This window comes from Neoarius graeffei, chromosome 3 (assembly GCF_027579695.1).
Source record: "Neoarius graeffei isolate fNeoGra1 chromosome 3, fNeoGra1.pri, whole genome shotgun sequence".
Classification (NCBI taxonomy): Eukaryota; Metazoa; Chordata; class Actinopteri; order Siluriformes; family Ariidae; genus Neoarius; species Neoarius graeffei.
This window is the reverse complement of record NC_083571.1, coordinates 43,940,425-43,967,187: the sequence shown is the minus strand read 5'-3', so window position 1 is coordinate 43,967,187 and position 26,763 is coordinate 43,940,425. Positions and strand designations below refer to the sequence as shown.

The 26,763-nt window shown below is 42.5% G+C and overlaps 1 protein-coding gene across 1 annotated transcript; it reads right to left on the bottom strand.

The window, feature by feature from the left end:
• Positions 1-1,404: 1,404 nt before the first annotated feature.
• Positions 1,405-25,837, bottom strand: degs1 (delta(4)-desaturase, sphingolipid 1). Its single transcript, XM_060916861.1, has 3 exons — positions 25,633-25,837; positions 9,106-9,848; positions 1,405-2,786 (listed from the first exon to the last, which is right to left on the bottom strand). The coding sequence occupies exons 1-3, from the start codon at positions 25,712-25,714 to the stop codon at positions 2,640-2,642; spliced, it is 972 nt and encodes a 323-aa protein (XP_060772844.1). The 5' UTR covers positions 25,715-25,837; the 3' UTR covers positions 1,405-2,639.
• Positions 25,838-26,763: the final 926 nt, after the last annotated feature.

Here is a 26,763-nt window from a genome sequence, read left to right as displayed (position 1 = left end):
GCTGCATCAGATTCATCAGAAGGTGGTAACTCAGGTGACCTGCAAAGAAATTCATTATATTGTGAAATTATTCCTGTCTAAATATAGGTTATGGCAGCCATCTTGAAAAAAAAAATGCCTGCCTACCGACCCTAGTTTTGAAATCTACATAACTGGAAACACTTTTTTTTGGCCTGAGTGCTGAGAGTTAGACAAGGCACTATCGCAGTTTGTATGTCATGATGGAAGATGCTTCAGAAACTGATTCAAGTGTTCAAGACAGTCTTGCGGCCTGATCGTTTTCTGAACCAATCAGGCCGCAAGACTATCCATCTTGCACCTATACTTGTACTACACTGGAACTTTGTTACAAAAGCACCTACAATCCAGGCACCTTCCATAAATGTTAATCATAAAGGCCACATTCACGTTAACCTCACTATCTTTTCCTTTAATGGCTCTTGATGGTTCATAATTAAAACGTGAACACATCTGTCCTCTGAAACATTTTTGCATCTACAAATCAACTTTATTTAAAAAAAAAAAAACAAGGACTCATGATATTGATGCTAGCTGCGCGTGTCCATTTAGTTAATGTATGCATCGCATTTTGCTCAGGACAGAACAGTTCATCAGCTGTACATGAGCAGCTTGAGAAATGGGGGGGGCTAGACAGCTAATAGTCACTGTTTGTGGCTATTCTAACCTTTTTTGCTGTGCTACCTGACAAACAGCCTTAAGGCCTCTGCATGCTCTTGCGACAAGGCTTTCGCAGACAGTTGTAATTTCTTGTTGAGCGGGAGTAATAGGCGTGCGCGATGTTATTCACCGGCACAATGTCGCTAGGAGTAGTTGGTGGGTGTGGTTAGTGGAGTGTTTATCCTCCGGTTACTTATAATGACTAGAACTTTTTTTTTTATAATGACTAGAACTGGAGTCGTATAGATGTATGTACTTCCTCAATCAACCGCTCTTCGTGCTGCTCCATCTTCGCTCGTGTTTTTAAAAATGCCGGTCGTGAAAACAAACCAAACCGGGAAAGTAGGGAAGCGGAAGTGCGTGTACAGCAGATGTAGAGTGGACCAATCAGAGCCCTCTTGTCTGCGAGGCTTCTGCAGTGGTCACAATTTTTGGCAGGTGCGTGCAGAGCGTCTGCGAAGGTGGGGGGGGCTACGCAGACACTGTCTGCGACGCTATCTGCGAGGACTGGGTTGTCAGCATAAATTGGCCTTTAGATTCAATAAAACGTCTGCCATGCAAATCCCTGCGCATGAGCCGTTCCTATAGAAAACGGTAACCCATTAGAACAAGTGTATTAACCCAACGTTCACGTTACTACCAGAACTACTTTCCGACCAGTGCCGTTATACAAAAATGACGTACACCATCTGACCAATCAGGTTTGAGCTTCCAGCCACACTGTGGTACATTAAGTGCTCTTTATTACACAATGTCTGCAGTTCCTGTTATCACTTACATCAAAGCTACAAAACATTTCCTCAGTAGCTCCTCCCTGCTGTCGGGCAAAAAAACACTTACCATGTCATGGATTATTGCATTGGGTTGTTAAACAGGCTGAGCATTTACCATGCGAGTGACCTTAGTATAGAAAGAATCATGTATTAGAACAAGCACATTCAAGTCGCAGGCTTCTGCATTACAGCCAGAACGAATTCCTCAATTTGATGTTTAAATTTAACACGCATGTGTAATCGAGGAGCGACTTGACATGATCACCAAAGGCACAATCCTAAATCTAGAATCCGCTGACACTTAACATTTTTACATAGCATCTTAAGTAGCGCAAAAAAAAAAAGTTCCTGGTAAATGATTTGATTGAAGCTGACTAATACAAAACTTAAAAAAAAAAAAAAAAAAAAAAAGTGCGAGACATCTGTAGGGTCACTGAAAAGTAACATTTCTCCAACCTGTTAAATGTCTTTAAACCCAGCAGTGCAAATCATTTATGCAGGCTTCGTGTAAAATTTGTTGCTGAATCAACACTGCAGCATGATTCTGCAAGCAAGGTCACTGGATCTCCAAATGCTCAGGCGACTTCTAAGAATAAATATGCTTGATAAGTTATCAGACGGAACTTGCACAGGTCCACATCTTGAGTGCAAACGCAGGTTAGTCATACAGACGTGGACACCGAAAAAAGGCGCGTTAAAAAGCCAGACAGACAGACAGTGATAAGCACTGAAGGCAAGACACCGTCACATGCTGGTCGACGCCAGACTTGTGTCAAGGTGAGTCAGGTTGCAGCAAGTGTATTCAAACTAGAATTTAGGGCATTGGCCATATCAAATAACATTTTCTTAAAATTAAAAACCTTAAGTGGAAGAAAAAGATCACGCAAATTAAAAAATATGTAGTGACCCATCTTAAATTCTAGCCAAAACAGGAATCGTGTACTCAAAGCTGCAGTGTGGAGAAACCCAAGGATGGATTCCATTTATCAACAACAAACTTTGAAGACCCTTTGAAATGAGGCCCCCCCCCCAAAAAAAAAAGTTAACACACTCAACTGAAAGCACACGCACATGTAAAGCCAGTCTTTGTTCACTCTCTCACACAACTTAGTCACTGAAGGGATTAGTAGGTGGGTGCATGTGCACATCTGAGGCTTGGTCATCATTTTTGGTCAATGGAAATCCATTTCACTCCAACTTGAGGTCTCCTTTCAGCTTCCTCTTCACACGCGAGTATGGACTCAGCTCGTCATCCATGATGAAATCGTAGAGGACTTTCAACCATGAGGTGTAACACGGCAGATCATCGTAATACTCTGCCGCTATTTTCTTCACCTGTTTAGCACAAAAAGAAAATTTCTGAAAGTTATGGCATGTCCAAAAAAAAAAAAAAAAACCCAGACTTGGAACAATCCTTACAAATAAGCATCTCAGACACTCAAAGTTTCCAAATAGGTCATTTACCCTGTCCACACTAGGGATTTTGTACCAATACGATACTATTTTCGTACCACAACACCTGTCCACACTAGCAACTATCGACCCCTTTCACTGACGTCACCCGAAACCGGAAGTAAACAGACCCTGCGCCATTTTGGAAGACCAACAAACTCGTGATTAGGGGGAAATAATGGCAGCGGTATGTGAACCCACAAGAATAAAGTGGAGTGGCAAACGACTTAAACAAATCTGAGCTGTTTTATTTATGATTTATTGGCCCAACAGTAGACTTGAAAGAAACCTGTGTGAGACTTGGCAAAAAAAAAAAAAAAATGTGGATATAATGGATAAGTCTGTGCATGATCTGTGGACACTTTGAGGTAAGCAAACATGCTAAATTGGCCCCAAGTTGATAACTGTATGAGGAGCAAGCCTCCCAGACTTCTACAATATAATAATAAAGGATGGTTTGGGGCTTGCTCTCCCTCCTATTATATAAATAAAGCATAGTTGTTGTGTAGATCCGCTGCGTTCTGCGAGACTAGGGGCGGCGCCAAGAGCCACAGCATGCGGTCTTCGGCATGTGCTAGGCTAGATATTGTGGCCACTTGCTGATGACGATTTGGCCATATGTTGCGCGTCACATGCCGCTGGATGTGGGGAGGCTAGTCAGGGACGCCTAGGTGGTATAGGCCAACCAGAAATGTACTACTCCTCCAGGGATCCTTTGCCCCCAGCGGATCTAGGGGAGTAAACCCCGAAAATAAATCAGGACCAGTCCCCGCTTGGGTTAGCCCACTGGTCCAGCCTCTTAGGGCTAATTTAGGTGATTTGTGTTTCGTATGATTCCACTCCTAAAATGTACCCTATGAGGATCGCAAGTACGGAAGAGGGCAGCCTGCTTGCCCACTGCACAAGGCCAGCAACCCTTTGCAGTGGAACCACTTACCCGCTACGGACCCATATTGGCCATGTATCCCAAATGGACAACTCCAGGATTCCTAAGCAACTTCTATTTGGCGAACTGAAGCTTGGTAAACGTGACAGGGGACGCCCTCGCAAGCGCTAGAAGGACTGCATTAAAGACGACCTTCGCGCCTTCCAAATGGATTTGAAGACTTGGTATGAGGACGCCCAGGACCGCTGCCTGTGGAGGTGTGCCCTCCATTCTGGGTCGGAAACCTGCGAGCTTAGGCTCAGAGAACGAGCCGCAGAGCGACGAATAAGGAGGCACCACAGGGCTACGGGTCCCCCATCGTCATAATTGACAGGGATCTTAAGTAAGTGTTGTGTAGGCATACATCATAAATACATATGTATAACTTGGATAAATTAACCTAAATTATGGATACCTTAATAGTAACAAAGTATTAATTTTTCAACTGAAGAGATCTATTATTAAAAGATAAATATCAACAAGATTACCTTGGCCATAACTATGTGTAGGTTATTCTCAACAGCTGTAATATCACAAACCAAGCCACTAACATAATTGTAAGCCTGTAGCCCTTTGTAGGCTTTCAAGTCATCAGCAGTGTAGGCACTGGGTGTAAACAACAAATAGTTTACAATGTCTGGGTAGCAAACAGATGGCAGAATTGGTGTCTGGTCCTCCTTATGTTTCCATTCTCCCTTGCCGCGAGTCTTATCATATGGGTCAAACCCATCAATCACAGCCAGTTTCTCCACATACCGTGCCCTTTCTGCAGCTGGTAATGTACTCGCGTAACCAGAATTATCAGCCATCGTGTCACTTTACTCTCGCTCGTACTTTGTTTTATATTGAGAGTGCATGTACTTGGTCTTCCAATATGGCACCTAACAAAATCTCGCAGCGCGATGATGTCATGCGGTAGCCCTCTATACCGGTACTGTAGCGGTATAACTATCGGTACGAAACCCACAAATGTATGGGTTTCGTACTGGTACAGTATCAGTACTGTAGCGCTTCGCTGTAGTGTGGACAGATGAAGCGGCTCTGCATCGATACAAATATAATGCACATGCACAAAGTCACACCTCAATCGATGTCTTTGCTGAATAAAATAGTGAACGGAGATTCATTTCTTTCTTTCCCTCTCTCTCTCTCTCTCTCTCTCTCTACTGCCTCGCGCGTTTTATACAATTCGACTCAATAAATGACCACCAGAAATACAGACTGTACATTGACAACAAAAAGCACACACACGTTGTTTCATCCGCCATATTCTCGGAAGGAAATTACTCTGTAACCACGGAAACACTTCGCGCACGCGGATTTCAATTACCATGAAAGAAAACCACAAACATTTCTTGCTAGTGTGGACAGATGCACTAAACTGTACCGGTATACTTTGTATCGATACAGTTATACCACTTTTGTATCGGTACAAGTGTGAACACAGCATAATAGGGAGTATCCAGTATTTATCCTCTCATGGATCATCATAGAATCCAAATTCTGATGGCTGCATTGTAGGTGGCTGATAAAAGATGTCTTAGACACCCACCTCTGTTCAGTGATGGTCGTTCCAGGTTGACAAAAATGAACAGATCCTCTCTGGCTAATGTATCCAGAGGTGGGTGTCGAAGACCTCTTTTATCAGCCACCTACAATGCAGCCATCAGAATTCGGATTCTATGATGATCCATGAGAGGATGAATACTTGATGCTCCCTATTAGACAGGCAGAACTGAGGAAGCCTTTTGGATGAGAGGCGAAACGTTTTCAAGAATCTTCAGGCAAGTCCAGTTGCTCTCTTCAACCAACCACAGTTTACTATGTACCTGGATGACAGATTCTTCACAGAAGTTTTTACTAAAAATCTTCAAGCTTTGTATTCTGTATACAACCATTTATGTACCTGCCAATTTCCATGTAAATATCTTGGAAAAATAAAGGGGGGGGAAAAAAAAAAAAAACACTTTTGATCGCATTCATTAATGAGGCTCATTTTGGACCATGTTATCCCAATACATATGGCAACTTTCTTTATAAAAAGAAAAAAGGGGCTTAATGTTTAAATCTTTGATTTGTAATCTCTCAAGAACAGAAACTAATTCTGTAAAAAGTATGTTGCTCTGCATTCAGGGAAACCAATTTGGATTCAATTTGAATTTTTACCCGATATGCCCATTACAGGTTAATGTTACACAGTGTTCTACTGAATTTTCTGTTCCTTCGGTCTTCTTTGGAGGAAAATCAAGACCCTTTGCTATCACGGACCTTTCTCTGTGCCAAGTTATAGTCCCAAGTTCAGTCTAGAGACATGACTGTAGCTTCTAGTTGAGCTTATATATTTTAAAATAATTTTATATTATATATATATATATATTCTCCATGTCAATTCACACACCCTCCCCAGTGACACCTCTTCAATTTGCCTGATATTTATTTTACTAGTGCCTTATGATGTCAAATGAAAGAATCCAAAATTTTAGCTTCCTAGCTCGAATGTTTGAGTTATGTCCCTTCAAAGTTTGGGGTCCGGGAATTGCGCACTTAATTTGCAAGCCTTTTTGCAGGCCCATATCTTTTGTTCTAAGGGGAATATAGACCTGCAAATTGCTATATCTATGTATTCTGGCCCTGTCTGATTCTGCACCTAACAATAGCACAAGTTTACTAACTTTAGAGATATTAACCCCTTAAAAGCCAATTTTTTTAATGACAATTTTTTTTTTTTGACATTTCAGGGGTCCATATCTTGGAAAGTTTGTGTGTTGATGGTGTTTAAACTGATTTATCATCATATTTGGGAACTCTACTGTGTACTTAGAGAGTTTCAGAGCACGCAGAGCTTTGGTGGGGGTACAGGAGGGCCCCAAATATGGCTTCGGGACAAAATTACCATTTGGTACGCCCTACTTCAGGCCATTAGTTGGCCATGTGAGCACATGATGACTGGAACGAGTCTTTAACCCTATCAACAGACACCTTTTATAAAACTTTTAAGCCAATAAAAACTTTGATTATCCAACTCCTTCAATATAAACTAAGTATTTGTATATGGTACTATTTTTGCATATTCCAGTAGTCTCCTATCAGATGCAGGAAAACTGGCAACAGTAAAGAGACCTTTCTGCCTAGAATATACAACTTTATGGCAGTCATCATTTAGTGACAAACCAATCTTGCAAGTATTTTGTTCCATCTTCCATGAGCAGGGGATTTTTTGGTTAAACTGACACCGAATATTGGTGCCTTCCCCTCCCTACAATGACCTTATTGAAACAATCCTCTTTTCTCTGTGAATTCAGTTTAGATATTTATAAGCAAGCAAATACTCAGCTTGGGAGCTTTTGTGTGATGTCACAGTTTGTTACAAATTAATTTTACTTTGTATACAAAATAATTGTTGCAAAAGTGAAACATTTGTTTACAGATATCTTTGATTTTTTAATGCTAACTGTTCATGAAAATACCAGTGGGTTTGAGCCATATGCTCAAGACTTTGATATTGAAACAACCAATAATTGTAAGCAATGAACACATAGCATAAAACTTAACATTTAGATGTCTTTATGATCAATACTTTAAAAATAATTGTATAGAAGAAAGGTATGCATCAAAAATATATAGAGTTCCTCATGAATACCCTTGCCCCCTTCATGTTTATAATGATTATAATAAAATAATCTTTATATAAAATTTCCCCTTTTTACTAACTGATATGCTAATTTTCCCCACATGAGTGGCTAGGGGCCCCTTCCCCTTTTCTTGAAAAAAAAAAAAAACCTGATGAGTCTAGGTTTAACTTCCAGATTGGATGTCAGAACAAATGTAGTAAAGCAACCAGGATGTTTTTCTTGGGATCATCCCCTTGTTTGCATCTTTCCCTTTCCTGTTTGAAAGATGCATTTAACTATCAAGTGTATAGTGGTCAGAGTTTGGTTGGATATAGGGAAAGGTGTCAAATGTAAAAAAAAAAACAAAAAACAAAAAAAACCCAACATCGTGAAACCGCCGGGAAAGGGTTTATCCCTTGTAATTGTCAATATAACTAATGGGGTATTGGGTATAAATAATCTTCCCATAGATTAAAATCACTATATGGGTGTGCTTTTACTACCTTAAACATGAATAGGCAGTCAAAACAACAGTTGACCTACTTTCCAGACTCAGGATTTTTCAGAAAATATGCAAAAATAGTACCATATACAAATGCTTAGTTTATATTGAAGGAGTTGGATAATCAAAGTTTTTATTGGCTTAAAAGTTTGATAAAAAGGTGTCTGTTGATAGGGTTAAAGGTTCATTCCAGTCATCATGTGCCCACATGGCCAACTAATGGCCTGAAGTAGGGCGTACCAAATGGTAATTTAGTCCCGAAACCATATTTGGGGCCCTCCTGTACCCCCACCAAAGCTCTGAGTGCCCTGAAACTCTCCAAGTACACAGTAGAGTTCCCAAATATGATAAATCAGTTGAAACCCCATCAACATAAAAACTTACCAAGATATGGACCCCCAAAATGTCAATAAAATTATTGTGTCATTAAAAAATCCACTTTTAAGGGGTTAATATCTATAAAGTTAGTAAACTTGTGCTATTTTTAGGTGCAGAATCTGATAGACAGGGCCAGAATACATAGATATAGCAATTTACAGGTCTATATCCCCCTTAGAACAAAAAATATGGGCCTCCAAAAATGCTTGCAAATTAAGTGCGCAATTCCCAGACCCCAAAAGTGGGCGTGGCACCCAAACTTTGAAGGGCCATAACTCAAAAAACGTTCGAGCTAGGAAGCTAAAATTTTGGATTCTTTCATTTGACATCATAAGGCACTAAGAAAATAAAAATAAGGCAAATTGAAGGTGTCACTGGGGAGGTTTTGGGCATTTGTGTGAATTGACATGGAATGACATCTATCTATCTATCTATCTATCTATCTATCTATCTATCTATCTATCAAGTAGCTTCAGGTTTTCCTTAAGGTAATCATTTCCTTGGGATTTGATTAGACAATGCACTGCTATTCACCATTTAAAGTTGAACTTAATTCAAGCCATGACAGGTTTCAACAAGACTCATGAAAGTGGATTAAATTCCTCAAATACACTTGCCTCAAGCATTATTAGCTACAGCACCTTATTGCGCAGACGGTGCATTTGGCCAAAGACTCCAGTCATTTACCCATTGACTAAACAAAACCCACTTTGTGCACTATTCATTTCAGAAGCAAGAACATTTAAAAGGCAAAACAGAATGAAAGTCATTCAGAACGGATCTTACCAGAGGAAGCCTTCTTCCTGGGATGCTGGGGAAATCATGATGCTCATTGTGGTAGCCTACGTTGAACGTGAGCAGATTCAGGGATCCGTAGTAAGAATAGGTCTCATGGCCCTTGAGGAACATGTAATGCTCAGCAATAAAGTGTCCAGAGATAGGATGAAGACCCATTCCCAACATCGAGCCAGCCAGCATGTAGAACAAAGGCTTGGCGCCCAACAGCCAGTAGAGAAGAACGTTGAATGTAAACTGGACAGCCGCGTTAAGTAGCTCCAACTGACTGATAGGCTTTGGATTGATGCACAGAGGCCGAATTGCGTAGAACAGCGGCTGAAGAATAATCCAAATAAACTTGCGAAATCGAGTGCAGAAGAACCAGCCCTCAAAATTAGTCGGGATGTCCACATCCACACCATCCCCACCCAAATAGCGGTGGTGGTCGAGGTGGTAGCGCTTGAAGGAGGCAGAGTATGGCAAACCAATCGGCAGATTGGCAAAGATGGCAAACCAGCGATTCCATTTCGCACGATTGTTGCCAAAAGCTGTGTTGTGGGAAATTTCATGGATGGCTAAAGTCATGGAGTGGTTTATACAACTGCCAAACGCATAAGTCCAAAACAGAACCCACTTCCATTCCAAATCCTTGACGAGGTAAAAGGCCAGGAACTGGACCGCTACCATCATGCAGACAACCCATTTTAGCCTCGGGTCCGGTCCCATGAGAGATTTTATCTCTGGATATTTGGCTACCAAAAGAAAAACAAAAACACACATTAGACTGATGTATATACACAGGAACAAATTGAATAGTCAGTCCTACAAGTAGTAGACGTTCTCCTTATCCTTGAGAAGACACAACAGGAAACAAGAGAACAGCTACCAAAAATAGACTCGTTAGTCTGCTTTTGAAGAGTTAAGGTTGTCGGGACAAGCCTTTCGGCTGTGATCAAGTCCGATCCCTTTGCATACTTTGAAAGCCTAAACGTTTTAATGGCAGAATAATTATGTCATTAAATTGCCCATCATTACACAGCACATGCTCAACGCATTAAAAAGAATTATATACATTTTAAGACTACTTACTGCCTTAGATTTCACAGCATTTTAATTGCTCAACATTCTCAAGGATGTCCAACAGTGGCTTACATTATGCTTCCATTTCCTACTGCAAAATAAGTTTAGGGCAATTCCATGTAAATGTCAACCTCACCATGCAAAAATAAAGCAACATGTAATACATCAAAACCACTCCCAGAGATATCACCTAGGCCTGTATTTTACAGATGTGAATAAGTTGAACCAATTTGTAACCAACCTAATATGTCACAGTCAGTCTTTCTTATAATGTAAAACCCAAGCTAAAATCAACTTTGATCATGTACAATTCTATATTATTGCCACAAGCCACAGAAATGTATGCTAAAATCCACAAAACAGCAAAACAGCCATCCTAAATATTATTTAAGAACTTTGATAGTTTTAGCTGATATTTAGAGAGTGAGTTTTTCAAAGGGTTATGGTGGTTAAATTGCTGATTTTCTAAACATATGCCATGTCTATTTCAGACGCGTCACATCCATAACGGAATTTCGTCACATCCATAACGCTGACTTTTCCTTCCAAAACTCTGCATGAAATACAAAATATTTTAAACAAAGATTTTTTTAATATTCACCTTGGACCCCTCTATCAAACGGATATCTCCATTTCGACATTAGGTTTACAATTTCACAGAGTTTGATAAAAATGTACAGTCACCCAAGAAAAGTGATACTTTTTCTGTCACATCCATAACGCATCTTTTATTGGCGTTTTCTGGCATGCCCTAGATGTACTATGGGAATTGTTCTTGTTCTATCACTTCTCCAGTATGGTACAGCCTTGAAATATGCAACACCTGTTTAAATACTGGGAGTCAATAAAACATGCACTGGGTCATTTGTTGCCATTTTGAGTTCAAGTGTCACGTCCATAACGCTGGAATTGCTCTTTAGCAAATAAAGAAAAATGAGACCAAGCTACAGTACCAATCAAAAGTTGACACCCAATTCAGTGGTTATTAATTTAAAAAAAAAAAAAAAAAAAAAAAAAAAAAACCACACCACACCCACACGTCTTAAAGTATGGGTTGTTTTACAATCAATCAGGGTACAAAGTTTGTCACAGGGGTCCAAAATTCAAATTGATTCAAACTGGTTCTTGTACCAGTTTAAGTGAAGGACAAGTTAAAGAACAGATTTCAGGTAATTTTTTGACGTGTGTGTATGGTAGTTTTGTGTAATCTCCTATAAGATAAAGAAGATTAAGTGTAGCTTTAAGCAGGGCTGGAAGAAACAAATGAAGTGATTCTCGGAGGGGACATTTTTGACAATTCAGAATCCACTACTTCCATAGTGCTTTTAAATACAAGGCTGTAAGCTTTGTGTTAGTTGTCTCTAATATTTGTGTCCCAATATCTTGACCACATTTTAGGATGAAAATAATCATTTTAGATATGTTATTTTATATTGAAAAATTAGCTGTCTCGGAAAGGACATTTTTTTGACACAGTTACATACTAATTTGATCAAAATAGTCTGAAAACTTACTGGCATTCAACATTAAAACTTAACTGTGTTTCCAATGATATGGAACCAAATATTTGTTTTATGGTATAAAGAATGATTTAAGTGCATCCCTTTTGGAGCTACCTGTGGTCAAAAAAAAAAAAAAAAAAAAAAAAAAAGCACTTTTTCTAAATGGCGAGTAATTTTGCTAAATGACATTGCCATACATTCACCAAAAATATCAATTTTTTTTTTTTTGGCATGGTAAATAGAGCTATCACAGGGCTACAATAAACAACCAAGTTTATTTAGTCAAGCCTTTTGATATTGAAGATAAAGTGTTAAATGTGATTTTTAGCTTGCGTACCCTGATTGTAAAACAACCCGTAAAGTAATGATGCTGCTTCTCTTGGTTCTTAGTTGAGCGGTTCTTGACATACAGACTACAGTTGTGGAACAGGGCCATTTACTGTATTATTTACTATTCGATCTCAAACACGTCAAGGCAAGAAATTGCACCAAGTAACTTTTGACGAGGCACGCACATGTTAATTGAAAAGCATTCCAGGTGACTACCTCATTAAGCTGGTTAAGAGAACGCCAAGTATGTAAAGCCTCAAGGTAAATACTATCGACTGAAGAATCTAAAAAGACTTTGGTTCAAGACTTCTCCGTATAAACAATTATTTCATAGTTCTGTAGACCTTGTAGAAAAGTCAAAATACAGAAAGCTATGAGTGAGTACTGGAGGTGTCCAAACTTGCAACTGGTACTGTACGAGTAAGGTATTGGTCTGTCTCAGAAACTGGGTACTGTGGGGGTACCCCACTAAATATACTGTCAATAAACTATGGTTTTGAATGATGTTGGTTTTAATCTGAAATAAAATGACGAAAGAAATACCAATAAAACTAAATTTCTGATGTGAATACTATTCAGAATTTGGCAAAAAAATTCTGCAAACCTGTGGAAAAATGGCAGCTTGATCTGGGACACGATAAATGGTTGACTACATCAGATTCCCTTAAAAAGATTGTCATCCACTGAAAAGTCTACAGTTATCACTAATTTTAAGTTGTAACTTTATCCACCTAAGGATTGGTGCGCTCACAGAATAATCATAACCGTAATAAATCATACAAAATATGATCACCGTTATAACTCCATTTTCCGCAGACCCAAAACCAATACGATCGTGTGTTTTGATCTAACAGAAAGCCTCAGGGTCAAGGTCACTACCTCACCAAAAGTAGTAACTTAAAATCACTACGCCATATAAACATTTAGGGTGTTTTCACACTTGGTCCCTTTCAGCCATCTAACCGAACTCAGATCGATGACTCAGCATTTTTTGGATATATGTGAACACTCCAACCGTACCCAGACCCCTTTAAAGCAAACCAAACTGAGACCACCTCAGGAGGTGGTCTCAGTACGGTTCGCTAAAAATCAATGGTACGGTTCGCCTAATCTGCGCATTATGAACAAAAAGCGCACCAGGTTCACGTCACCTTTTTCACTGTAGTTTAACCTTCTTCGGTTGCCGTAGTTGGTCACATGACTGTAGCAGGGAAACTCAACTTCCTTTTGCAACTTACCACAGCCTGCCTGCATGCATACATACATATAGAATATATATAAAATATATATACATTTATTTTCCTTAATCCGCACTATTTTGATCAAAGAATACAGCAGGGCAAGCATGGCAGCAGACATTTTGATTCAAGAGAAAATTACCCCGAATCCCATGCACTGGGGGTCTGAGGGCTCTTGAGGACCTGGTGTGAACAGAAAGAGGACTGAGGCCCCATCAAAGCTTAACCGGACCAGAAAGAGAACCCAGTTCTCTTTGTAATAAATTCAGCGTGAACACAAAGAACTGAGTTCTTTTTCTGTTGGTCCACGTTTTGGTCCACTTAAAGAGGACTGAGTCTGGTTCCTTTAAAGGGGACCAGGTGTGAAAACACCCTTGGTTATAAATCTGCGATTTTGTTTTTTAAAATGAAAGATGAAGTATGGAATATGTTTCTTACAGAATATGTTACGATGGTAGTTGGTCTTGTATGAATTTCTGAGCTATAAAACGAGTTGTGGTCTATTTTTTACCGTAGCGTGTTATTTGTGTGCGGGGAAGGACACACATTAACAATTTGCATGTGTAGAATGGAATTTTCTACTCCAACAGTTAGAAGTTGATCGCGCTTCCATTTGCGGTCTCTGTTACGCAGGTGATCTGTTCGGACGTTATCACTGCAAAGGTGAGTTTTGACAGTTATTTTGTTTTAGTCTTGCAGTATAAGGCAATAGAATGTTTTTCATCTTACTTTCATCTTTCGTAGTGTTGGCGTATTTCTGGCCAATATTTTGCAACCATGGTCAATTTAGATCGAACGTTTGATGGAATCTACGGCCAGTCGTTTTGCCCCGCCCCCGCTCCGTCTGGCGCAGTAGTGATGTCCCGTTGCTTGCGTGCCGCAGCAGAGACCCGCGCGACCTTCAGCCAGTAGTCGCTGTTCTTTTACCAGCGCCGTTATTCTCATCTTTCCCGTGTGTTCTTGATTTTTCCATTGTGTCCCATTTCGCCATATCAAATACCCAAAATGTATCATTCATATTTACGTGAATAATCAATTCAGTCATCATAACTTGGCATTTTTAACCCAAGCAATCAAAAAGAGGAAATTTATTCAATATTTATTTTCACTCATCTGTGAAGGAGGGGCTTTAATTCTTCATGATGTATTTTATATGGAAATCAATTTTGCAAAAGCATTTGAATTGTAATAAAAAATTTCACAATGGAGGCCAGATAAAGCAAGATACTATCTTTATTCTTATTAAACATGACAAAAGAAACATTGAGTGTTTGGTAAATGCAAACAATAAAAGTTAGAACATTTTTTACCATAACGTCCCAAGCGAGAGACCGGTTTCTGAGACGGACCCTCTTCTGTTCTAAAGCAGATCGAGGCCTAGATATAAACCCACAGTGCGTTATCTGTGGTAAAGATGAGGTAACTTCGTTAGCATGAGTTGACTTGTATAGGGCAAGTCCTGGCTGAAACCTTGGCATCAAAGCCTCCACATACCCATGAACAGCAAGCAGTTCTTTTTCACGGTTTCTCTCTGAACTCTCCAAAAACTCATTTTACTGTCAAATTTGCACCAAATTGTCTGCAGCAGATTGACGCGCAACCATCAGCATGCAGCACCATATATGGGACAACAGTTAAAGTTTGTTCGTCTGTGCATTAAAATATACTTCACTTTCTCCTCCGTCACTTCATTTACAACCCCGATTCCAAAAAAGTTGGGACAAAGTACAAATTGTAAATAAAAACGGAGTGCAATGATGTGGAAGTTTCAAAATTCCATATTTTATTCAGAATAGAACATAGATGACATATCAAATGTTTAAACTGAGAAAATGTATCATTTAAAGAGAAAAATTAGGTGATTTTAAATTTCATGACAACACATCTCAAAAAAGTTGGGACAAGGCCATGTTTACCACTGTGAGACATCCCCTTTTCTCTTTACAACAGTCTGTAAACGTCTGGGGACTGAGGAGACAAGTTGCTCAAGTTTAGGGATAGGAATGTTAACCCATCCTTGTCTAATGTAGGATTCTAGTTGCTCAACTGTCTTAGGTCTTTTTTGTCGTATCTTCCGTTTTATGATGCGCCAAATGTTTTCTATGGGTGAAAGATCTGGACTGCAGGCTGGCCAGTTCAGTACCCGGACCCTTCTTCTACGCAGCCATGATGCTGTAATTGATGCAGTATGTGGTTTGGCATTGTCATGCTGGAAAATGCAAGGTCTTCCCTGAAAGAGACGTCGTCTGGATGGGAGCATATGTTGCTCTAGAACCTGGATATGCCTTTCAGCATTGATGGTGTCTTTCCAGATGTGTAAGCTGCCCATGCCACACGCACTAATGCAACCCCATACCATCAGTGACGCAGGCTTCTGAACTGAGCGCTGAAAACAACTTGGGTCGTCCTTCTCCTCTTTAGTCCGAATGACACGGTGTCCCTGATTTCCATAAAGAACTTCAAATTTTGACTCGTCTGACCACAGAACAGCTTTCCACTTTGCCACAGTCCATTTTAAATGAGCCTTGGCCCAGAGAAGACGTCTGCGCTTCTGGATCGTGTTTAGATACGGCTTCTTCTTTGAACTATAGAGTTTTAGCTGGCAACGGCAGATGGCACGGTGAATTGTGTTCACAGATAATGTTCTCTGGAAATATTCCTGAGCCCATTTTGTGATTTCCAATACAGAAGCATGCCTGTATGTGATACAGTGCCATCTAAGGGCTTGAAGATCACGGGCACCCAGTATGGTTTTCCGGCCTTGACCCTTACGCACAGAGATTCTTCCAATTCTCTGAATCTTTTGATGATATTATGCACTGTAGATGATATGTTCAAACTCTTTGCAATTTTACACTGTCGAACTCCTTTCTGATATTGCTCCACTATTTGTCGGCGCAGAATTAGGGGGATTGGTGATCCTCTTCCCATCTTTACTTCTGAGAGCCGCTGCCACTCCAAGATGCTCTTTTTATACCCAGTCATGTTAATGACCTATTGCCAATTGACCTAATGAGTTGCAATTTGGTCCTCCAGCTGTTCCTTTTTTGTACCTTTAACTTTTCCAGCCTCTTATTGCCCCGTCCCAACTTTTTTGAGATGTGTTGCTGTCATGAAATTTCAAATGAGCCAATATTTGGCATGAAATTTCAAAATGTCTCACTTTCGACATTTGATATGTTGTCTATGTTCTATTGTGAATACAATATCAGTTTGAGATTTGTAAATTATTGCATTCCGTTTTTATTTACAATTTGTACTTTGTCCCAACTTTTTTGGAATCGGGGTTGTAATAAACAGACTATGGATAACTTCCAGGTCCACTCAGATTGACTTATAAAAAGAGTACCATCCAGGTGTGTATATACACTGCAGCTAAGCAGTTGCTGCCCAACAACAGGTCAAGGACAGCCTAAGGGTTGGAACTTAGTCATTAGTAAAGAATCTTAACTGCCAAGCATTGCCCCCTTCACTTAAAGGGGAAACGAAGCCATTTTTAAACTCTTAATTAACGTCTCATATCATCTCTAGCCGCTTTATCCTGTTCTACAGGGTCTCAGGCAAGCTGGAGCCTATCCCAGCTGACTACGGGCGAAAGGCGGGGTACACCCTGGACAAGTCGCCAGGTCATCACAGGGCTGACACAGACAACCATTCACACTCACATTCACACCTACGGTCAATTTAGAGTCACCAGTTAACCTAACCTGCATGTCTTTGGACTGTGGGGGAAACCGGAGCACCCGAAGGAAACCCACGCAGACACGGGGAGAACATGCAAACTCTGCACAGAAAGGCCCTTGCCGGCCACGGGGCTTGAACCCGGACCTTCTTGCTGTGAGGCGACAGCGCCAACCACTACACCACCGTGCTCTTAATTAACGTGTTATTTCAATTACGTTTTTGGTTTTAGTAACCTTATATATCGTGAGTCATATTGGCAAATTATTTTACACTTCTCAGCCTTTAGCCATGTTGAATGTAGTTCGCATGGTCCACGGCAGGCATCGCTTATCGGCGTGATCGTCATGAGACTTGTGTGAGACTTCAAACGTGAAGCATTGGCGCCGCCATTTTGAAAACTTGACATAACGGCCAGATCGCCATACCGTTCCAACTTCAATCAATTTCCAGATTTGCCAGCTTCATCAGTGATTGAGATTATTCCATACAACTTCGAACCAATGTGGAGTCGAGAAGAGTTGGAAAGACAACAGGATAAGGACTCGTCCATTGCGCTGGTATTTACGTCATTACCGTCGCACAATTAAAACTTGCCAGATCAGGCAGCTGGTGGGTTTTCAAAATAATAAAGTAGATGTATTATACTGAGCGTATTTCCCACATAATCCTCACTAAAGTTTCGGACAGCGCTACAAAATGGTGTCCACACTATATAGTGAGTAGGGAGTGATTTTGGACACGGGGAAAACTTCCGGCTTGATTACTTCAGCATTCAAAAGAGGGCACGCACGTCTTTTGACAACGTTGGCAGATGTTGGTCACTTTGATTTCCGCTGTACGTTTTACTTCCGTCCTACGATGTCTCGCACAGGTCTCAGCGAATCTCGTTTACAGCCATTGCTTTGACACATGGACAGATATTACAGAGTGTATTTCAGACAGACACTCATAACTTGCTATAGCAGTGACACAATAGCCATCAGAAATGCATTCCTACATTTTATAAAGTGAGAAATAGAATTCATTAAAAAAAAAAAAAAAATTGCCTTCAGTTCCCCTTCAAAACAAAAGCCCTCACTGCTTCAGCTCGATTCCAACTGCACAAAGGCCTGAGGACATGAAACACATGAAATATTCAGGCAGTACAAGCCTGTCTCTACAGCAGCCATTGCAGAAGCAAATGACCCATCCACAGCACAATGAGTGCACACTGGCAACATGAAATTAAATAGCTTGAGGGATAAACATTCCTACTTTATCTCAGGACAAAAGGACCGAACACTGGATAATGAATAGGCCCTCAACATTACATCTTCACATCAACTGGCTGGCAGCTGATGAAACATTTAACTTTGGCCCAGACACATCAGTCCTTAAACTCTTAACATGGTGGACGTTAGATATGTGGACTGATTTTATGGAAAACTTAAGTCAAGTTAGTGGTCGGCACAGCGTAGTGGTTAGCGCTGTCGCCTCACAGCAAGAAGGTCCGGGTTCGAGCCCCGTGGCTGGCGAGGGCCTTTTCTGTGCGGAGTTTGCATGTTCTCCCCGTGTCCGTGTGGGTTTCCTCCGGGTGCTCCGGTTTCCCCCACAGTCTAAAGACATGCAGGTTAGGTTAACTGGTGACTCTAAATTGACCGTAGGTGTGAATGGTTGTCTGTGTCTATGTGTCAGCCCTGTGATGACCTGGCGACTTGTCCAGGGTGTACCCCACCTTTCGCCCGTAGTCAGCTGGGATAGGCTCCAGCTTGCCTGCGACCCTGTAGAACAGGATAAAGCGGCTACAGATAATGAGATGGATTTAAAAAAAATAAAATAACCAATCACTGTAACAGCATCCAACTATGCATGGTTTTAGACAATTTTAAGCATAGCCAACTCGCCAAGCTTTGTCTCTACGCAATAATGCTGCCTTCACATGCTCCTCAAATGGTTTCATCTCCCACAAGCAAATTTACAAAGCCTTTAGTCAGTCACTATTTCTATCCCCCACCAATCAAAAAACATGAACCATCACAGCTTCTGGAGCAGATGCTCACAACTTCCATTATGGCTTGTTGTGTCTAGTCCAGGACTTGGACCCTAAGGCCAAGTTTACATTAGACCGTATCTGTCTCGTTTTCTTCGCGGATGCACTGTCCGTTTACATTAAAACGCCTGGAAACAGGAATCCACCAGGGTCCACGTATTCAATCCAGATCGTGTCTGGTCCAGTGCTGTGTAAACATTGCGGATACGCTGTGCTGAGCTCTAGCTGGCGTCGTCATTGGACAACGTCAGTGTGACATCCACCTTCCTGATTCGCTGGTGTTGGTCATGTGACGTGTCTGCTGAAAAACGGCGCGGACTTCCGCCTTGTATCACCTTTCATTAAAGAGTATAAAAGTATGAAAATACTGCAAATACTACCCATTGTGTAGTTACGATTGTCTTTAGGCTTGCCATCCTTCCACTTGCAAGTGGTAAGTGACTTGCGCACAGCGGCTCAGTCCCGAATCACTGCTTGTGCGCTTCACTCGCGTGCTCTGTGAGCTGCGCAGGGCCGGAGTGCGCACCCTCCAGAGGGCACTCGCTGTTCAGGGCGGAGTGATTTGGAGCGCAGCCGCTGAGGAGGAAGCGATGAGCCGCACTGACACATTTCAACTTGCATGCCAAATTAGTCATGTGATTAGCGTATCCGTGTATTGGCGTTGCTGTGTGCACGCTAATCGTTTTTAAAAACGTTAATCTGATGATCCGCTGATACGGTCTAATGTAAACCCCACCTAACTTTAAAGACTCGTGCGTTAACTGCATTCAGACTCCAGTTGGAGACGAGGACTCGGATTTTCTTCTTTATTTTTTGTAACGTCATAATTTGGCACAAGATATTTCGATCTACATTCGTTTTTGTACCGGTTTCATGCAAGAGAATGCGCATTCACCTGCTCAGGAACAAATTAACGTTAATGGCACTAAAACGCCTGGAGAGAAGTCCCGAGGATTGTCCGCTTTGCTTAATCTGGGCATACACTGCGATTTTTGGCCCGATTTTCACTCGTGCGACTATTTTGGAGATCGGACCGAGTTTTGGCTCAATCGTGCGTCTCGGATCGTGTAGTATACATGGGGTAATGACAAGCGATTAACACCTCACGACCTCCTCCCGATCGATCGGATGAAAATCAAGCCTGTTTGAAATCCTGAGCATCGCATCCGATCGTATAGTGTGAGAACAGGAAACGTAAGCTGCGTGCTGTTTACCCCTGCGATTCACTCGTACAGTGTGAGCAGCAGCCGAATACCGCGATATGGGGGGGGGTGTATGCCCAGCTTTGTACAGACTTCTCGTGCAGTGGGAAATAAATAAAACGCACTGCTGCGTGTTCCATATGTAGAACCACCATCAAGGAGACGACAGGGACAACCTCGAACTCCAATCGTCATTTGGTAAGACTACACCCAGAGAAGGAAGGGACACACTATGGTCATTGCCCTGTTGATCGTGGGGCTTGCTGACTGATGAACTAGCAAGTGTTAACCCTCTCTCATGTTATTTGCCATGCTGATAGTGGGCGGGGCTCGCTGAGCGATGAACAAGCTTTATCAGTAGCCTATTAACTAAAACGGGGCGGTCAAGTAGCAATGTTAGTCCAACACAGTAGCAGAGACGCTTTCACATAAAGGCAGCAACAGCCACGGTCAAGTGGTGCAGTTGGAGTCGTTCTCAGACTCGACTCAGTTTTCTTTAAAGCATATACACAGAACCATGATCTCACTTTGTTTATAAATGCCTTGAGACCTCAAGAATGGCACAGGAATAAAGTATTAACAAATCTAATAGTAATTTTTCAATTAAATTACTAGGTAGCGGTCTGAGTGAATGACCTTGACGACCGTAACATCACAGCAGGAAGTCTATCGGTCTCATCGCCATTTCCACTATACTAAACCACAGAGCTGACTGCAACTCCGATTCTCCATTTAGAGCCAATTTATCGCCATGCCAACTAGATGCGTTTTTGGCGGGTGCAGCAACACGACAGAAGGTGGATTTATGTTGCATTCATGGACCAAGAATGTTCAAACCGCAAAGATTTGGATGCATTTTGCGATTTCACAGGCACATTGGGCAGCTATGAAGTGGTCTCTCTGCACATTTTACTGAAGACTTGTACGAAACCTCTGATCCGTTGAGCATTTGTTACAAGTCCGTACTGAAAGAGGGTGCAATATCAACAATTAAAGGAAAACAAGAAAAGGAAAGCAAGTTCAGTTGCACCAGTTCTCCCAGTGTGTGAGCTGAGGGTTGTTGCTAAAACCCGGGACGGAACGTGACATTATCGCTCGGACAGTGACCTCTCCACGGTTGTTGCTAAAACCGGTGACGTTCCATCCTGGATTTTAGTAATTGCCTGAGCTGACCAGTAATGGCGGAGTACTCAGTATAGAGAAATTGGAGAATGAGTGGCCCAGCAGTCTGATTTCTCCACTGGATATGCATGCCTCAGCACCAATATCTCACCCTTACGTGGAAGAAGCAAATGAACGGAGAACTGAATGAACTGAAAGTCAGATTGTTTCAAAAACAGTCGGCCACAAGAAGCAAGAACATAGACGGGTAAGCTCCGACTCATTTGGATACAAAACACTCGTTTCCCTGCATTTAGATTAATACATGTAGCTTGTGTTTAAGTTAGCGGTATAAGATTATTTAATTTGCTTCAGAATGTGATTGTCTCAGTTCATCTGATTATTTAATTAGCCTTTTTACGTTTTATCAGTGAAAATGCATGCATGTACATGTTGCAGAAGTTATAACACCAATCCTGTTTTAACGAGAGTCAACCCACAATCAATGAAATCAAATCAGTCTTAGTTGAGCGAGTCAGTAACGGTATTTCTTACTTTCACCATAAATTTTTATTTATATGACTTTGGTCTATAGCTGTCAAGAGGCCTCGGCCTTAAAACCGGTTACCGCTGTGACGTCGCGCACTCGGGGCTGGCTGGCTCAGCAGGGCAGCTCCAATCCCAACTTTGCAGTCGATTTTAACTCAAAGATATATATTTTTTTATTCCTATTTATGCAGCATACAAGAGTCAAGGATGGAGATACTATCCACTCATGTATTTAAAAATAAAAAAGGTTCTGCGCATCTCCTTTAATGACATGATCACTGAGGATTCGAGGTTTAGTGACTCGACTACAACACTGGTTGAGTCACATGCATAAATGACTGAACAGTTACCTTTAAATAAAGTTTAACCATTAATGATTAAATTAGTGGTTCTCTCTCACACTGGTGCTTTTTAGTCAAAAGTGATCATTTTTAGAGCCTTAGACTCTGAACAGATGAGATGCCCTTTTTTTTTTTAATAGTCCTCTAAAGTATTCTTTCTGCTTTTGTCATCAATGTTTTAAACAAGTCCTTCGCTTCACTAATCAAACCAGAGATGAGCTATGCAATAAAAATCTAAAGACGTTTCTCTTTCCATAATGAGCAGCTTTTAATCATGTTGGCTGCTTAGATAGACTTTTACACATTTTAGTTGAACACCTCTGTTCCAGCATGTCCTCCTGCTGCAGTTATGTATATTATGCAATATAAGCCAGTGAACACCACATTTAGCTTTTATTTGGAAATAAAACCTCAGTCATTTCTCCTTCCACAAAGAAACAAAGGTGAGGAACAAACTTTTAGGTCGAGTTTCTATAGCAGGAAGCATCCAGTTACCAGAAAACAAGTCAGTCACTGCTTAAAAAAAAGTAAACTCAGTTCCCATAAGTGTTAGGGCTTTTTAAAAATAAACATCCAAAAAAAAAAAAAAAAAAGACACCTAATGCAACCCTAGACTTAATTTTTGGTAAATGTCACATTTTCTAGGCCTAGCTGCCCCAGTTAACATACCAACTCTTAAATCTTCCTGCTAAGCTAGCTAACGAGCCCACTCACCACATTGCCTGCTCAGCTAGCTAGCTAACCCACCCATCACATTACTTGCCGAGCTAACTAACTAACTAGCTAACCCACCCATCACATTACTTGCCGAGCTAACTAACTAGCTAACCCACCCATCACATTACTTGCCGAGCTAACTAACTAGCTAACCCACCCATCACATTACTTGCCGAGCTAACTAACTAGCTAACCCACCCATCACATTACTTGCCAAGGTAACTAGCTAGATAACTAACCCACCCACCACATTTGCCCAAGTTAACTAACTAACCCACCCACCATATTATTTGCCAAGTTAATTAACTAGCTAACCCACCCACCATATTACTTGCCAAGCTAACTAGCTAACCCACCCATCACAGACTAAGCTAACTAACGTACCTCATATGCACAATGTTGTAGGCTAAATTAACGCTCTAATGTAATGTAACCCCGCGAGGCGCGGAGAGAGACACAGACGTTGAGCGAGGCGCGGAGAGAGAGCCACGCGCAGATATTGAGCGAGAGCCACGCGCAGATATTGAGCGAGAGCCACGCGCAGATATTGAGCGAGAGCCACGCGCAGATATTGAGCGAGAGCCACGCGCAGATATTGAGCGAGAGCCACGCGCAGATATTGAGCGAGAGCCACGCGCAGATATTGAGCGAGAGCCACGCGCAGATATTGAGCGAGAGCCACGCGCAGATATTGAGCGAGAGCCACGCGCAGATATTGAGCGAGAGCCACGCGCAGATATTGAGCGAGAGCGAGGCAGAGAGAGCGACACGCGCAGATATTGAGCGAGAGCGAGGCAGAGAGAGAGACACGCGCAGATATTGAGCGAGAGCGAGGCAGAGAGAGAGACACGCGCAGATATTGAGCGAGAGCGAGGCAGAGAGAGAGACACGCGCAGATATTGAGCGAGAGCGAGGCAGAGAGAGCGACACGCGCAGATATTGAGCGAGAGCGAGGCAGAGAGAGCGACACGCGCAGATATTGAGCGAGAGCGAGGCAGAGAGAGCGACACGCGCAGATATTGAGCGAGAGCGAGGCAGAGAGAGCGACACGCGCAGATATTGAGCGAGAGCGAGGCAGAGAGAGCGACACGCGCAGATATTGAGCGAGAGCGAGGCAGAGAGAGCCACACGCGCAGATATTGAGCGAGAGCGAGGCAGAGAGAGCCACACGCGCAGATATTGAGCGAGAGCGAGGCAGAGAGAGCCACACGCGCAGATATTGAGCGAGAGCGAGGCAGAGAGAGCCACACGCGCAGATATTGAGCGAGAGCGAGGCAGAGAGAGAGACACGCGCAGATATTGAGCGAGAGCGAGGCAGAGAGAGAGACACGCGCAGATATTGAGCGAGAGCGAGGCAGAGAGAGACACGCGCAGATATTGAGCGAGAGCGAGGCAGAGAGAGACACACGCAGATATTGAGTGAGAGCGAGGCAGAGAGAGACACACGCAGATATTGAGTGAGAGCGAGGCAGAGAGAGACACACGCAGATATTGAGTGAGAGCGAGGCAGAGAGAGACACACGCAGATATTGAGTGAGAGCGAGGCAGAGAGAGACACACGCAGATATTGAGTGAGAGCGAGGCAGAGAGAGAGACACACAGATATTGAGTGAGAGCGAGGCAGAGAGAGACACGCAGATATTGAGTGAGAGCGAGGCAGAGAGAGACACACGCAGATATTGAGTGAGAGCGAGGCAGAGAGAGACACACAGATATTGAGTGAGAGCGAGGCAGAGAGAGACACACAGATTGAGTGAGAGCGAGGCAGAGAGAGACACACGCAGATATTGAGTGAGAGCGAGGCAGAGAGAGACACACGCAGATATTGAGTGAGAGCGAGGCAGAGAGAGACACACGCAGATATTGAGTGAGAGCGAGGCGGAGAGAGACACACATATTGAGTGAGAGCGAGGCAGAGAGAGACACACACAGATATTGAGTGAGAGCGAGGCAGAGAGAGACACACATAGATATTGAGTGAGAGCGAGGCAGAGAGACACACAGATATTGAGTGAGAGCGAGGCAGAGAGACACACACAGATAGAGTGAGAGCGAGGCAGAGAGACACACACAGATATTGAGTGAGAGCGAGGCAGAGAGACACACACAGATATTGAGTGAGAGCGAGGCAGAGAGACACACACAGATATTGAGTGAGAGCGAGGCAGAGAGAGACACACAGATATTGAGTGAGAGCGAGGCAGAGAGAGATACACAGATATTGAGTGAGAGCGAGGCAGAGAGAGACACACAGATATTGAGTGAGAGCGAGGCAGAGAGAGATACACAGATATTGAGTGAGAGCGAGGCAGAGAGAGACACACAGATATTGAGTGAGAGCGAGGCAGAGAGAGGCAGTTGTTGCCTTAACAGGCTGTGAGCACAGAGTTGAGGCAGAAGCGCTTCCTTTTCAGGGCGTTAACTTTCCCCATGAGTCATCTTTACTGCTCCTGCTGCTATAACGGTCTGCGCCCTGTGACCGGGCTTCGTAGAGCGGAGTTCCGAAGCCTCGGGCTCCTTTACCGAACACACAGCAAACCGAACCGGATTAGAATTCCGGCCCTTCAGACACAGCAAAGCCCCGCAGCCGACATACTGAGGTTCATTAACCGGAGAGAGAAGCGGCAGGAGCTCACTCACTCCCTCCCTCCCACCCACAGCAAACCCGCTACAGCGCCCGGGTACACTCAACAACACACAGCCGGGAAGGGGGGGGGGGGGAGAGAGAGAGAGAGAGAAGTGAATGAGTGCAGCTGTGCTCACCGAGGATCTCCTTCCTCCGCTCCGCATGCGGCTGGTCGGTATAAACCCACTCGTAATCCTCACGCGCCACCCGGTTCCCCATGCTACACGCCTTGCTTTAATAAAAGCGCCTGTTTCCCCAGAGTAACTCTGACTCTCCTCGCCGAGCCTCTGCGTCATAAAACTTCAGCCCCGAATGAAATGGCCGAGACGGAGCGCATCCGGTAGGCGGTCCTGCTTTTAGGGCGGGGCGAACGGCGTGGCATTTCACACCAGCCAATAAAAACTCACTATTCCTTTTCTAACATTTTTCAGCCTCCAATCAGAATCAGAATTAGGTTTATTGGCCAAGTATGTTGATACACACAGCACAAGGAAGTTAAGTTCATGGAATATAAAAAAAAAAAATGTATATACACTATATTGCCAAAAGTATCGGAATCAGGTGTTCCAATCCGTTCCATGGCCACAGGTGTATAAAATCAAGCACCTAGGCATGCAGACTGTTTTTACAGTTTGGAGCTGGCCCCTTCCTCTTCCAACATGACTGTGCACCAGTGCACAAAGCAAGGTCCATAAAGACATGGATGACAGGGTCTGGTGTGGATGAACTTGACTGGCCTGCACAGAGTCCTGACCTCAACCCGATAGAACACCTTTGGGATGAATTAGAGCGGAGACTGAGAGCCAGGCCTTCTCGTCCAACATCAGTGTGTGACCTCACAAATGTGCTTCTGGAAGAATGGTCAAAAATTCCCATAAACACACTCCTAAACCTTGTGGACAGCCTTCCCAGAAGAGTTGAAGCTGTTCTAGCTGCAAAGGGTGGACCGACGTCATATTGGATTAGGAATGGGATGTCACTTAAGCTCATATGAGAGTCAAGGCAGGTGAGCGAATACTTTTGGCAATATAGTGTATGTAATGTGCAATATAATAATGTGCGATTTACAATAACTGTTATATACAATATGCATTGAAGCACAGTGAAATTCCTCTCTGCATTTAACCCATCTGAAACAGTGAGCACACACAGAGCAGTGGGCAGCTATCAGAATCAGAAAAAGTTTTATTGCAAAGTAATTCTTGCAACTACAAGGAATCTGGCTTGGAGTTATGGTGCTAAATAAATACTAAATAAAGACAGGCTCG

Coding starts and splice junctions, on each gene's coding strand:
- degs1 (XM_060916861.1), bottom strand. CDS start 25,714: ATGGGGAACCGGGTGGCGCGTGAGGATTACGAGTGGGTTTATACCGAC. Junction 9,849..25,632: donor GCGGAGGAAGGAGATCCTCG/GTGAGCACAGCT, acceptor TTCTTTTGGTAG/CCAAATATCCAGAGATAAAA. Junction 2,787..9,105: donor CAGGAAGAAGGCTTCCTCTG/GTAAGATCCGTT, acceptor TGTGCTAAACAG/GTGAAGAAAATAGCGGCAGA.